This window comes from Juglans regia, chromosome 13, assembly GCF_001411555.2.
Source record: "Juglans regia cultivar Chandler chromosome 13, Walnut 2.0, whole genome shotgun sequence".
NCBI lineage: Eukaryota > Viridiplantae > Streptophyta > Magnoliopsida > Fagales > Juglandaceae > Juglans > Juglans regia.
In genome coordinates, this window is record NC_049913.1 from 35533541 (window position 1) to 35547802 (window position 14262).

Sequence of the window (14262 nt, forward strand, 5' to 3'; positions counted from 1 at the left end):
ATATTTTATAGGATATTTCTTAAAAATAATTTAAATTTATAAAAATATTGTTATCTTATAATATTATTACGAAATATATTATAAAAATGAAATTTTGGATAGGTAATTTATTAATTCCTATTACTTATTTATAAAAAATCATTACAAATACTATGTAATGATTGGTTAGACTCAAATCTATCAAATCTCTAAAAAGTTAAAACTATCTCATTTCACTTCTAAATTCAAACACAAAATTTTCAATCACCGTCTCGTATCATCTCACTATTATTCATAAATCATCTCAACGAATCTGATCTCAACTCACTATCCAAACGGACTAAGCCTCGAGTGGAAGGTAAATAGATACATAGTGAACTCCAAAAAGTTTAGTCAGCACTAATATTGCTCTCGGAGATTCACACATACAACAGTAAAAATTGTAAGACCCACTTGATCTTGCGTCTATTTACTCCAAACTTAATAATTCGAACGAAGTCTTTGTGGCCTGCTAATCAATATTAAAATGAAAGAAATACAAGAGTGCTTCTGCTGAGAAAAGGAAACCATAAAAAAAAATATCAATGAGGCTGTCCATATAATATTGGAAACATCATAAAAAAGCAAACCATTCTTTTTTCTTAATGAGCAGCATGAACCAGACAGTCATCCACATAAGAATAATAATCTATAGGAAAGGGCAAATAAACAAGTTTTTTACATGGAGTTGAGCTGTTGGGAATGCTGACCATGTGGAGAGCATCATGGACACAATGACGGAACAAATTTAAAGCTAAACATTTGATAGAAGTCTTTTTCTTTTAGCCATTATCATCACCCTGTACTCAAATGGCCAATATGCATCGCAAAATAATGATGGCAAATTCGCACAACTACAAGGGACCACCTAGCTAAAATGTTTTGCTTCTTTTCTAGACAACTAAAAATCAGGAGGCAATGGCGCCTCCTACACTTGTTTCCTAACCTAACCCCAGCAGTGTGCTGAAACTAGCTATCCGTCTCCACCTACTAAACCAAATAGTTGCATCAACTGCTACTCTCATCGATGATATGAGGACAGTGCTCTAGCACACCAATACACAGGCACCATGTCGCACCAATTGCTTATGAATATAGAAACCAAACCATTGAAGAGTTGAATCCAGTTCTCACCACCACTTCTCTGTATTGTAACAGACAGTTTGCTCTTCAATGCCTCCATTGCCTCCTTGACCGTGCAACCAGGAAACTACGTCCATACGAAGGATCAGAACGAAAAGCAGCAGTACGGGGCCTCCCTAAAAAGTCAACAAATGGGTGTTGCATTGAACTTCGTCCATATGAAGCATCAGAACGAAAAGCAGTAGCACGACGTCTCCCAAAATAGTTGACAAACTCACGGTCCCTGTTATATCTACTCTGCGAAGAAATGCCACGATTCTGTCCATGATTTAATGACGCAAAGGGGAAAAAAGAGTCATCCGAATAGTCATCCAAATCAGAATCATAATCACTATAACTGCCACCATGGTTAGGCTCTATCACGTAATCCCCCAGCACCACAGCCCCAGGTATTGATGAAATAATTGTGCTGATCACATCGTTTTGCTCCCTCTCACACTCAAATCTCTTCCATTTTTCTTCAAGAATAGGATCCACTGCCCTTGGGCATGCTAATGGGTGCTTTGCCCTAACATGTTTTCTGAGTTCCTTGTAACTTCCAACAAATGAACAATCATTCTGCATGCAGGCTCTCTTCTTTGCATTCAGATACTTTCTTGCTGGCTCAACCACAGTCCAACCCTTCACTTGCCCGCGACATAAAGGGCATAAAAGCTCCACTTCGATCTTTTTGTTGCGATGGCCCAGACCAGAACTTGAGCTTTCCATCATCCCGCCTAAATGCTGAGAACTTGGAACTGGAGTCATCTTTGTGTAGGCTTTCTTGTATTGCTCAAGACAGTTGGAATAGCGATGGCTAGTCGAACACATATAAGGGCGGCAACCCTTGTCATAAGAGGAACAAAGTAGGAGGACAGCATTGTGAGGGTACTCCAAACAAACTGAGCAGGTTGCATGTTTCCAATCTTTCTTCTCTGATGCTTTTGAACGGCTCTTCTTAAGGATAACATCTTTAAAAACGTTCCGAGAGCAAGCTGGGAATGGATGCAGAGTAGCCTGGTGATGGCGGGAGTAAGTCTTTCGTCGCACATTGCTAACTTTACCCATTTACAAAATAAACCTGAAATTCATTTGCCAGCAAGGGGAAAGGAAGGGGAGACAGAGATCAGACATGCTGACAAAATAACTTTGGCCAATACAAATGAAAGATGACTTTTTCATTCTAATAGCATCTAAATGATCTTTTCGTTCAATTCAACCTCTTAACACAGGCATTTTGAAATTGTTGTAAATAGCTTCACTATTATACATTTAAACAAAATTTGTTTATCACCTATCCCAATAAAACCTTAAGGAGTTATATACACAACAGAGTTATAACTAAGTGAGAGCATGCTGACCTTGAAGTACATTTCCCAACAAGTCGTACCTGTCTAAATTAGTTTAGGTGCCATCCTTGTTTCCTATGATTTATAACCCGAATATTTGGTGACATCCGATACAAGAAACGAATCTCATTTAACTAAGCTAATTAGACATTCTGATTTATAAGAGAATGTCAGAAAAATAAAAATAAAGATTTATACAATACACAAAAAGCTAATGACATCCAACAAGAACCACATTACAGGATTATTAAGGCAAAATGGAGTACTGTGAGACTGTAAAAGGTAAACAATCAGATTTTCCATGCTGTACACTATTGGGGATACGCACCATCAAACAAGTTGCCTCAGAACAAAGAAATTTGTACTGATAAAAAGAAAGAAAGATCAATTTGAAGCACAGCGGCGGAGTTTTGAAGATAGGGAGCGTACAATGGCAAAGTTGCAGAAGTTTTTCGTACACACTTGAATGCTTTGGTTTTCAGCCATTGTACTTGATGGAAACAATGTGCATGACTTCGTCTTTAATCTCTTGATCTTAGTATGTATTTAGGTGTTCTTTTGTATACTTTCTGTGTACACAAGCTATGCCTATTTCATTCGTATCAATAAAATTACTCTTACTTATAAATAAAAAATAAAAAAATGAAGCACAAAGATGCAGTTTCCTACAGAAACCTAGATGCTTTAGGTTGGTCAGCACCCTTACCTTGTCATATACCCTCACACCTCCCTAACCCTCCCCAACCCATGTACATGTACTGGATGGCAGCTAATATATACTAAACCTGCCCACGGGCTTTAACAGAGTCCATGAATTAAGTGGCTGTAGGTTTAAAATGCATGATCCACCCTGCATAGGAAATGTTTCTAAAAAAAACTATAAAACGACAGTCAGACACAAACATTTTTTTTTTTTTTTTTTTGATCGGTAAGTCAGACACAAACATTTGATCTATGTATGTGTTACCAGCCATAAGCAGAATGGCACATGCCACAAACAATCAGCATTAATAGTCCAAAATCGAAGGGAATCTCATTTCCAGATGTGCATCCGTAACTAATTTCTGAAAAGTAGAGCACAAGTAATCACATCTTGAAGAAATGCATACACTGGAATTTTGACTAATAATAGGGTCAAGGTTTAGACATAGCAAAGAAACAAGGATAAGGAATTACTTATAAAAACAGAAAAAAATAAGGAGTGAACAAACGATACCAAAAAACTAGAAGTGATTTTATTTTCATCATCATAATCACAACCCAAGTTTCAATCAACCAACAGAATTCACTGACACTTGTTAAGTAGCTCATTCTGGAAACTTAAATTGAGACATCCAAAAGGATAAGTCATACCAATTTAGGATGTGTTCGTTTAGGATGAAATATTTTCTAGAGTTTGGTTTGAGTGGGGCTGAAAACATTGGTCAAAAGAAAGGCTAAAAGTTGGTCAATTGAAAATAAGAGGGTTGAGGCATAAATTAACTTACCCTCTTTTAGGAGAGTAAGTTATTTTCCCAGTGTTTTTCTATGCGTATGTGAGTGGGACTCTACACTACCGGTTTTTCTTCACAAAGAACTCTAGACTCTAACAAAACTCTTCTGTGAAGGCAATCAAGGAGCAAGGTTTTGGCTGGAAAAATCCAAAAGGTATTCTTCTTCTTCCATCTGATTCCTTGACGCTTGAGACTCCAAGAAGTGCAAAGACTCACAGTGCTACACATGGTTAAAATTGTAAAATAACAAAAAGGGGTGACTCATACACAATACTAATTGCTTCACTGATAGCAAGTATCTGATAGGAGCGACAAACAGAAATAAGACCCTATGAATTTCGATTCACCGGTCATCAATATATATATATATGCAAAATAAGGATTCGACATTCCATCAGATAGAAATCTTGACAGAAATGCTGGTAGAGTTTTGCCCCATTTTGGCAAGGTCAACAAAGCATGAACGGGCACAAAGAAAAAAATTAGCCACTAGGCTTTCAAAAGAAAGAAATAAATAAATCCAATCTATATGAAGTCTAGGTAGAATATGCGGTCTGCCAAGCTTCAACTATTTTAAGATATTTTTTCAAAAAAAACATGCTGTCTGCCAAGCTTCAAAAAATTCTACTGATTTTCCAATTATTCAATAGTATATTCCTATTAATAAATTTTCTTATATGAAATTACACAAACTATTCATGGTTTTTCGATGCGAGAAAAACAACACTTTTTTTTTTTATAAGTAATAATTTTATTCAAAGAAATAGGCATAAGCCCAAGTACACAAGACGTGTACAAAGAAAATACCAACAACTTCCAGAAACAAAAAGAAACTAACACCAGAAAACTAAAACAGCTTCAGAAAATTATCTTAGCCCAAGAACTCAAAGTACTCAAGAAAAAATCCCTAAGATCTCCCAAAAAGTGTTATTTATCTTCGAAGCATCTCCCATTTCTTTCGAGCAATATGCACCACATAAGACAAGGAGGAATCATCTTCCAAACACTCGCCGCCTTCTTACAGCCCTTCAAACCCTTCCACCCTACCAGTAAATCTACCACTTCTTTGGGTATTACCCAATGTAATCCTGTCCAACTCAAAGCCTCGTTCCACAAGAATCTTGTCACTTCACAGTGAAGAAAAAGGTGATTTAGCGATTCTCCATCCCTTTTGCACATAACACACCAATCAGCAATAAACAAAACTCTCCTTCTAATCAGCAATAAACAAAACTCTCCTTCTAAGATTATCATTTGTCAATACTTTGCCCAAAGAAGACACCCAACAGAAAAAAGCAACCTTAGAAGGAACTTTCACTTTCCAAATACTTTTCCAAGGGAATACACAACTACTATGGCTTGACAAAATTCTGTAATAAGATGAAACTGAAAACTTAGCATTTCCAGTAGGAATCCACACCATGCTATCCTCTCTTTCTAGCACCAACTTTGAGCTGTAGTGTTTAACCAGCAAAGCCTTAATTTCATCCACTTCCCAGTCATTAACATCCCTATTAAAAATGGCATTCCATTCAACCTTATTATTACTGCTGCAGTAAGAATCACAAACAGCTGCATTTTGATCCCTTGCAATTCTGAATAGAGCAGGAAATTCCAGCTTAAGAGCAGTATCCCCACACCACAAATCATGCCAAAAGAGTATCCTCTTTCCATCTCCCACCTTCAATCTGAAATCATTGGAGAAGGAATCTCATCCTTTTCAAATAAATTTCCACAAACTAACCCCGTAAGCTCCACTAGATTCTTTAGAACACCAACCTCCCCATAAAATTTCATATTTCACATCTATCACATTTTTCCATAGAGCATTACTCTCCAATTGATATCTCCAAAGCCATTTCCCAAGTAAAGCTCTATTAAAAACCCTTAAATCTTTAATCCCCAAACCGCCACAATCCAATGGTTGATAAACATTCTTCCAAACTAACCAAATGAAACTTATTTTCCTCACCATTGCCACCCCATAAAAAGTTTCGAAATAAACTCCCAATTCTCTTTTCAACCCTTGCCGGAAGAGGAAAAAGAGAAAGGAAATAGGTGGGCAGGTTGGACAAAGTACTTTTCATAAGAGTTAGTCTTCCCCCCTTAGACAAGTAGATCCTCTTCCAACCAGCTAACCTCCTTGCAATTTTTTCAATCACCCCATCCCATATGTTTGGATGAAACAACACATTATTTTCAAGAACATGTTTTGGTTGTTAGTCACACACCACAAATTGCTTTCAGAATCATTTTCAGTGTCATCCAAACTTAGGAAATTAATAGTTTTCTCATAGAACATTTTCAGATCTAAATATTTTCTAATATTTTTTTTTATAAGTAAAAAATTATATATATCAAAAGGAGAAACGAAGTACACTAAATGTATACAAGAAAACACATTGCCCAAAATGACCCAAAAAGCCCCTAATGACCCAAAAAGCCAGTGAAAAAACAACCCAAAATATACACCAGACCCGACTCCAACCCCTTGTTTCCCCTAGAACTAAAACTCTACCTAAACACCCAACCCCAACCCCTTGATTCCCGTCTTCACAATACCCCCCCTTTAGACTTCCCTCTAGTTGAGCTACCACCCTTAGTGTCGTTGTTAATTGCCCAAGAAAGACGTTGTAACTCCCTGCTTTTCTTGAAAGTTGATTTGGTTTCAAGTGCGTGGCTTGCCTCAATCGCAGTGATTAGTTCTTTAAATTGATCTGCACATCCTCCATGTGAGATTCCCACAAATTGCTGAATCTCGTTAACGTTAGGCAGAAGCCAGTCTGCTATTGGAGGAAAAGAGACTAGGGGAGCAACGTTATCCCCAGACACAATATCCAACTGCACTCCCGACTCTACACAAGGCACCAATGCCAAACCCATAAGTTCTCCAGCAACTCCATTGGTTCTCTCCATTAGAGATTCTGGGGCGACAACAAGTCCCTTCACCTCTGGGATGATAGCAGATCCTACATCTCTTTCAAACCTCGGCAGTACACAATTTTCATTCAACTCTGACGAGGGAGCCATAGTTTCTTCAAGGACCAAGGGTGTAATACCGACTATCGGTCTATCTTGTGTTACATGAGGAGAATGGCATTCCACTGATGTCTCTACGCCGATACCCGATGTAGACCCCGCTTCAAATAACCTAGATTTCCTTTTGACCCGCCATACTCTTCTGGATCTAGTTATAGGGACAAGGCCGAATCTGATCTTCCGTTTTCCTTTTTCTGAGTTTAAAGGATTTGGGCAAATCTTGTTACTTACAACCTTGTTGCCTCCAACTGAAAGCCGATCTATTTTCGTAGACAATATGGTTATCGCTACCTTCAACTCGCCAAGTTGGGTTTCCATCTCTTTTAAAGAATTGTGCATCTCGACAAGCTAGTCTTGAGGCATAATTTGCAAACTCTCCTCACTCTGAACCCTCGAAGCCTGACCTATCTTTAGAGTTGCTGCATAGGATCGCCTCGCCACATGTATGCTACGCGGCTCCTTGACAGAGCCATATCCTACAGCACCTTGCCCTTCCAAACCGTCACTCCCTCTCTTGCCGAAGGAAAAATCACGCAACACCTCCACCATCCTTCTCCAGCCACTGCTCGCCTCCTCAGGAATGAAAATAAAATTATTCCTCCCTCCACCTCCATACTCCTCCACCGCCATATAACGTCCTCAAGCATTCGAGCAATGATGCGCCGTGAAACTGTGTCTAGCTTCCCGGACAATAGAGAAAAAAATCTTGATTCTCATCTTTTGTGCACGCTTCCATGGCCTTGGCCAGCCACTATACTGTTGTTAAACCCAGAACCAACTTAGATATCACCCTTCGACTCCTTTCAATGATGACCAACATGCTCCACTCTAATATTCCCCATTTTAAGTTGAAACAAATGCATCATAATATGTTAATTTTTCCAAAATTATAGGTGTACCCACAAGGACCTCATTAGGCTAGATTTTTAACCTCAGAAACAATATCAAAGCTAGAATCTCCAAATTCTAGATTTCCCACATAAAAGAAAGCCTAAACCTCCAGCATAGTAGCTAAGCTTGTCTAATTGTTAGAGCATGGTAAGTCTCTGGTTCTTCTCAATCACTACCAGAAGAGAAATAGAAAAGGTCGAATACACCCAATGATTAAAAAATAACTTCTTTTTTTCTGAGACAGCATATTTATTAATGGACAAAGTTTTCCTCCAAGCCATTTAAAAAACTTATGTGTCTTTTGAGCATGTGAGAAGCACATGCTTTTTAAGTCCCTTCATTAAAAAACATGTGCTTCTCACATGCTTAATTGACACATCATTTTCATAGATGGGTTGGAGGAAGTTTCCTCCAACCCAGTTTGGAGGAAAATCCTGTCCTTTATTAATTACAACTTATAATTTCAATTTTCCTAAAGCCTAAGGTGATTTTTACTATAGATGCTCTATTATCATTTTCAAAGAAAAGCAAAGGTGCACAAACTCAAATCTAATCATTCAACTTAACAACTTAACAATCCTACAAACTAATATGCCCTAATGATTGCTCTACCATATGCCTTAATTAACAATTGTGTAGATGTTCTGGAAGGAGCTCATATTGGAAGAAGATAAAAACTTTCAAAAACTGGTTCCATTTAGGAATATAAATAATTTCCAATATGCTGCAAAGCAAGAGGGATCTACAAGCATCAGATATTCACCTACCTAAGACTAAAGTAGATGCTACTGATAAATCAATAACTTCATTTTAAAAGTTTTTTTTTTATTATTATTATTATTATGTCGGGGAAACCTCTCCAAGGCAGAGCCATTCGGACCCACTCCTGCAGAATAAACCCCGGTTCCGTGCACCGCACCCTCAAAAGTTTCCCTACACGGAACTAGTTAAATCGCTAGCTCTTCGCCAAGGGGTGTGGCCCCTAAGGATTGTTTGCACCCAAGGGGATTTGAACCTTGGACTTGGGAGGAGCATACCCCCAAGCCCAAGGCCTTTACCACTTGAGCCAACCCCTAGGGGTTTTAAAAGAAAATCAGCTGCAACGAAATGAGAGAACCAAAATGTTTGGAACTCAACAACCATGCCTCTTTTGCACCCTTATCATTCAATTATACCCCTAAGTGTGGAATCAGACATCCACACCTACCATGAGCAATCAATTAGCTGGCTTGAAGATAAAAACTGAAGCTATTTTATGGAAATGAGTGGCATTTACCAAGCTTGTAAACCAATAATGAAAGGAAAGAAATTTAAAAACAAGATATTCCTACAAAGCAATTCTAAGAGATAAATTTTTAACATTACATTACGACCCAACCCCAAATCATTCATCATCATAGTTGATTCGATGGTATATATAAAAACCAAACAAGTTCATGTTCCCCAAACAAGCAAATTGGGATGCAAACAAGACACTTTTTTTTATACATAATTTAGTCACAGATAAGATTCCTCTTCTAAATTTGTCTTGGTATGGTAGTTCTGTTTTGATAAATCATCGTGTGGTAGTATTGTAATGCCCATAAAAAAAATAACTAAAAGACAATGACAATTTATGTAACATAAATATCTGGATGCAAGCTTCTCATGATTCCGTTGTCTATTGTTTGACGTTGCTCCAAGAATCAATCAAGCAACCAACCCCAACTAAGCACAACTCCTTCCATCTCTTATTTGGCTTCCTACCCTTACTCTGGCCCCGTTACTTATATTTCATTGTTCTATAAACACTGTCCATCAGCTTGATTAATACACGTTCTCTGAAAACCACGTTGACGATAAAGAAGTGAAATCACCCAAGTTCTTACATTTCAAGGTCATGCAGACAAAATTTAAAAGACATACACGCACCCACACACCCAAAATACTTAGCAATTTACATTCCTCTATATTCTACATTAAAGTGATTAACTTTCCATTAATTTTTTTTTATGACATGGGACCTCACCAATGAAGGGCCCTTCAGACGCAACAAGGGGAGTATACCCCGGATGCACAACCCCACCAGCCAGAACAGTGTAGAAATCCAAGCACGGAATCGACTCATACTTCTGCTTCTCGTCAAGTATTTGGTAACAATCGACTCATAATTCCAAGAAGACAATACAGAGATCAAGAGTGGGATGAAAAGAAGGGGAAAAAAATAGAGAGAGCTTTCAAAGAGGCCGGCAATACCAACTCGGACATTATTAAACTTACTGTTGAAATAAAACACTCCATTTCGAAATGAGACGATCTCTAAAGCAGGCAACCGATTCTGTCTGATCACTAAATTGAACCTAATTTAACCGACAAAACCTGAGCTTCATCGCGAATCCAAGTTACAAATCACTCCAACCAATGCATAGTGGAACAAGTTATACCATCCAACCCACATACATAAATCATGAAAGTGGAAGACTTTGCTGGAAAATTTCCTCAACAAGGCACGATTATGAACGTCGAAGCATAAACAAAAAAATCATAAGATTTGAAACGGAAGTTTGAGATCTGGAACCGATCGTACCTTGACGTCTCCGAGAATTCTGAGTCTCGTCGATTTAGCCCCAGAGAAAGACAGAGAGAGAACCTCTGTGCGAGTGTGCGTGAGAGTGCAGAAACGGAGGAAGAGGATGCGAAGAGTTAAGGGATCTCGTCGCTCTCGTTCGCCCACTAGGCTGCGGGTGCGTTGCGTGGGCTACTGCTTTTAAAAGAGTTTAAACATTGAGCAGCACCGCTTCAGTGACTTTTTTTATTTTTTTTTTTATTTTTTTATTCATATTTTTTTATCATTTTAAATATTTTTAAAAGATATTAAAAAAAATCAATACATTACTTTTTTAACTATTAAGTAAATAAAAAATAAAAAAATAAAATAAAAGAGATGTCAAATTTGAGTGTCAAAATAACATTTTCCTTAAACATTAGAGAAAGGAAAATGAAACACTACCAAGTATTTTACAACTCAATTACTATTATATATTAAAATATTAATATTTTTTACTTTAATTCAAATCTTTTATTTTTTTTTATAAAATATACTGCATTCATTAATAATAGACATTACAACTTTAACTTGAAATATACATAAGAGCACTCCCAATGAGTTTTGTAAAATCCATTTTTATATAAAATTTGTAGAAAAGTAGCACAAAACTGCCTCCAACGAATTATGTATTTTGAAATCTATTTTTTATTTTGTTATAGTGTTCACCTACATGTAGCGTGAACTGTACACAAATATAAAAAAAAAATTATTTATTTTTTCTCTTTTCATGTACTTTGTCTACCACAATAGTTTATCTCTGTTTGTACTTTTTTTTCCAACAAACTATTAAATAATATAACATTTAAATTATGTAAAGAAAAATAGATAAATTGATATATGGTATATTGTAAAAGTCAGTATATAAAATAAATAAATAAATGAGTTTTGGTAATATATTTTAAAGCATATGATACATAAATTATTGGGAGTGCTTAAGCCAACTACAACCTTAATAGCTCCCAGTAAACAATTGTAACTGGCATGGTCTAATCCATGATGCAAACATCTATAGACCACCGTCTGAGAGATACCACAACTCTGTACCAAGACAGAGTTTATAAATCACATACTCTGTCGAAAACAGAGTAGATGACACACTCTATGGACAAAAATTCAAGAAACACACTCTATGGACAAAAGTCCAAGAGACTGTGTTTTTTGTTTTTATTTTTCTAAAACAAAAAGACATAACAGAATTAAAGATACATGAGAAAAAATTAATTACATCTTGGAAATATATAGAACCACATTTTCAACCTTAGAAGAAAAGAAATAAAGTGACAATGATGGCGCGCTACCCTGGGAGTATGGCGGCCAATCAGATCTAAAATAACGGGTGGCCCTAGACCCAGAAAAGCTGTACGTGGCAGTAAAAGAGCACCATTGGCAGTGGCGTGTGAATTTCACACGTCCACTTTGGACTGCGCATGTGGCTCACGTGCAACGCCGTTCGGCAAAATTTTTCACCCGTCTAAAGGATTGGCGCATTGAGAAACCTACAGTAGGGCGCATGGTGATCTTCGGACGCCGGAAAGCAACAAATCAGCCTTCCACCATACTTAGCCCTAAAAAAATAACCAAAAAAAAAATATAAGAAGAAAACTAGAGAGGACATGGAGGAGGGAGGGGGGAAGAGTAGTCTGCCCAGGTTTTGATTTAGTGATAGTTTCTAGAGAGAATGAGGAGTCTCTCTCTAAAACTAATTCAAATCTTTTATACTCGGGGCAATTCAAACTAGATAAAATAATAATTTTTTTATACTTAATTGTAAACAAATTATAGTATAGTTGTTCTTATATCATTTTCATCAGACAAATGACTTCTAATTGAGATTTGCTACTAAGCAACGCATTTTTTTTTCTTTTTCTATTTTTTAATTTTATTCATACTAAACTAATCGAATTAATCTATTCATCATCTATAGACTATATATTTATTAAAGAAAAAAATTAAAAATCATGTATAGTGTATGGTACAAAGATAATAAATAGAATTTTTTAAATTTGGACAGTGAATTAAGTTGAGATAAAAATTAAAAATTAAATAAAATATGATTATAATATTATTTATATTTTAAAATTTAAATTATTTATTATATTTTATTCAAAAATTTTGAAAAAATTATAATAATTACATGTTTCAAATCATCTTTATCCAATGAAGGCCTAAATTAGAATCTAAAGCACTCGTGTGCGCTGCTGCAGTTACTCCAACAGTTTGGATGCGGACTGCTAGAGATACCAATGGGTTAGGTTTAAAATTTTAGTCACCTTTTTTTTTTAGTTTTTTATTTTTATTTTTAGTTTTATTTTTTTTTAAGAGTGATTTTTTGAAAGAAGTTAATGTATCATATAATTATTAGGAGTTATAAGAAGAGTTATATCTTTTGTTGATGTGGTAAAAATAGTTTAACAGGTCGAAATGAGAGAAATAGTCATTCGTAGTCCACTGAGGCGACTTAGGCCTCGTTCGGTGTTGTTTGAAGCCCCCAACAGTGTTCCAATGTAGTTGTACGGTGGCGATGGGTACGTCCATGGCAGTGAATGAAAAACGTAAGTGCAGAGTAATAAAAAAGATGAACACATGAGTTTACGTGATTCGTCATAATGCCTACGTTCACAAGCATTTGGAGATGAGAAATCCACTACAAAAGGCACGTGAGTTGGATTATACGAGAAAACAGGTTGAATAATTGTCATGAGGTACTAATAGATATTATTTAGACGTAAAAGCCTTAAATTTGTTCTATTTTTCTTGGAAAGAAAGATATTTTATGACACCGTTCAAAGCTCTTATTTGATTTTGTTAAGTCTGAGTTTTATTTATATTGTAGGTCTGCAACCCACCCTATGCAAGTAGGTGAGTAGCCTTATTTGTTTTTATAGTTCATCTCATCTAATCATTACAATTTTCTTAAATTTTCACACAAAATATAATAAACAATTCAAAATTTTCAAATCTTAATTCAACTTTTTCAAATCTCAAAATAAAAATAATATTAAAAAAATATTTTATAATAATATTTTATTTAATTTTCAAATTTTATCTCAACTTATCTCATCTAAAAAAACAAACGACGCCAAGCCTCCGCCTCCCGCCACCCACCCCCCTAGAAAGGGGTCTCCTTTTCCCACCTGGCCTCGTCCCGAACGAGGGTGGCCTCGTTCGACTTCCAAGCAGGCATACCTACAGCTATGTAGATATGTAGATATGGGGGAGCATATCCACAGCCATGGCGTAGTCATGGGTTTCTAGGTCATAGAGAATAAAAAAGAGTGCAACTTCAGGCCGATCGGGTGTGTAATTGCATTTTACACCAACAAATCACAAGTTAACATATGGAATACAACTTTAGATAGCGTAAACTCACACACAGATAATTTTTTATTTTTTTTTTCCAAATCTTTCCCCCTCTCTTTCTCTCTCCCTCCGTCGCTCTCTTTCTCTCCAAATTCATTTCAGCCCAAAATCGTGACCTACAACCAAGAACCTTGCTGCGTTTTCTCTTCCTCCCTCCTCTAATTGTTGCTCTCCTCAAGGTCCAAGAGAGTTGTGGCCATCAACGAGAAATTTGTGAAAGTATTGTTTGCGTTTCTATCTGATTTCATTGCCTTTAATTTTATGTTTGGATGCTGAGAAAAGTGTTGTCCTAAAACCTTGTTCTTTAGATATCACAGTCCTGTCCTAAAACCGACATCGGTTTCAATTTCCATTTTTTTTCATTATGCGTAGTATTGCAAACCAAGCTCTTCATAAACCAGTT

The 14262-nt window shown here is 36.5% G+C and overlaps 1 protein-coding gene across 2 annotated transcripts; it reads right to left on the reverse strand.

Annotated features, from left to right (window-relative positions):
- Positions 1 to 630: 630 nt before the first annotated feature.
- Positions 631 to 10664, reverse strand: LOC109006419. Of its 2 annotated transcripts, none has more exons than XM_018985686.2 (2): positions 10479 to 10664; positions 631 to 2221 (listed from the first exon to the last, which is right to left on the reverse strand). In XM_018985686.2, the coding sequence occupies exon 2, from the start codon at positions 2206 to 2208 to the stop codon at positions 1189 to 1191; it is 1020 nt and encodes a 339-aa protein (XP_018841231.1). In that variant the 5' UTR covers positions 2209 to 2221; positions 10479 to 10664; the 3' UTR covers positions 631 to 1188. The 2 variants fall into 2 exon arrangements, with proteins under 2 accessions (XP_018841231.1, XP_018841233.1); XM_018985688.2 differs by lacking the exon at positions 10479 to 10664 and adding an exon at positions 9921 to 10451.
- Between the last annotated feature and the right edge of the window lie 3598 nt (positions 10665 to 14262).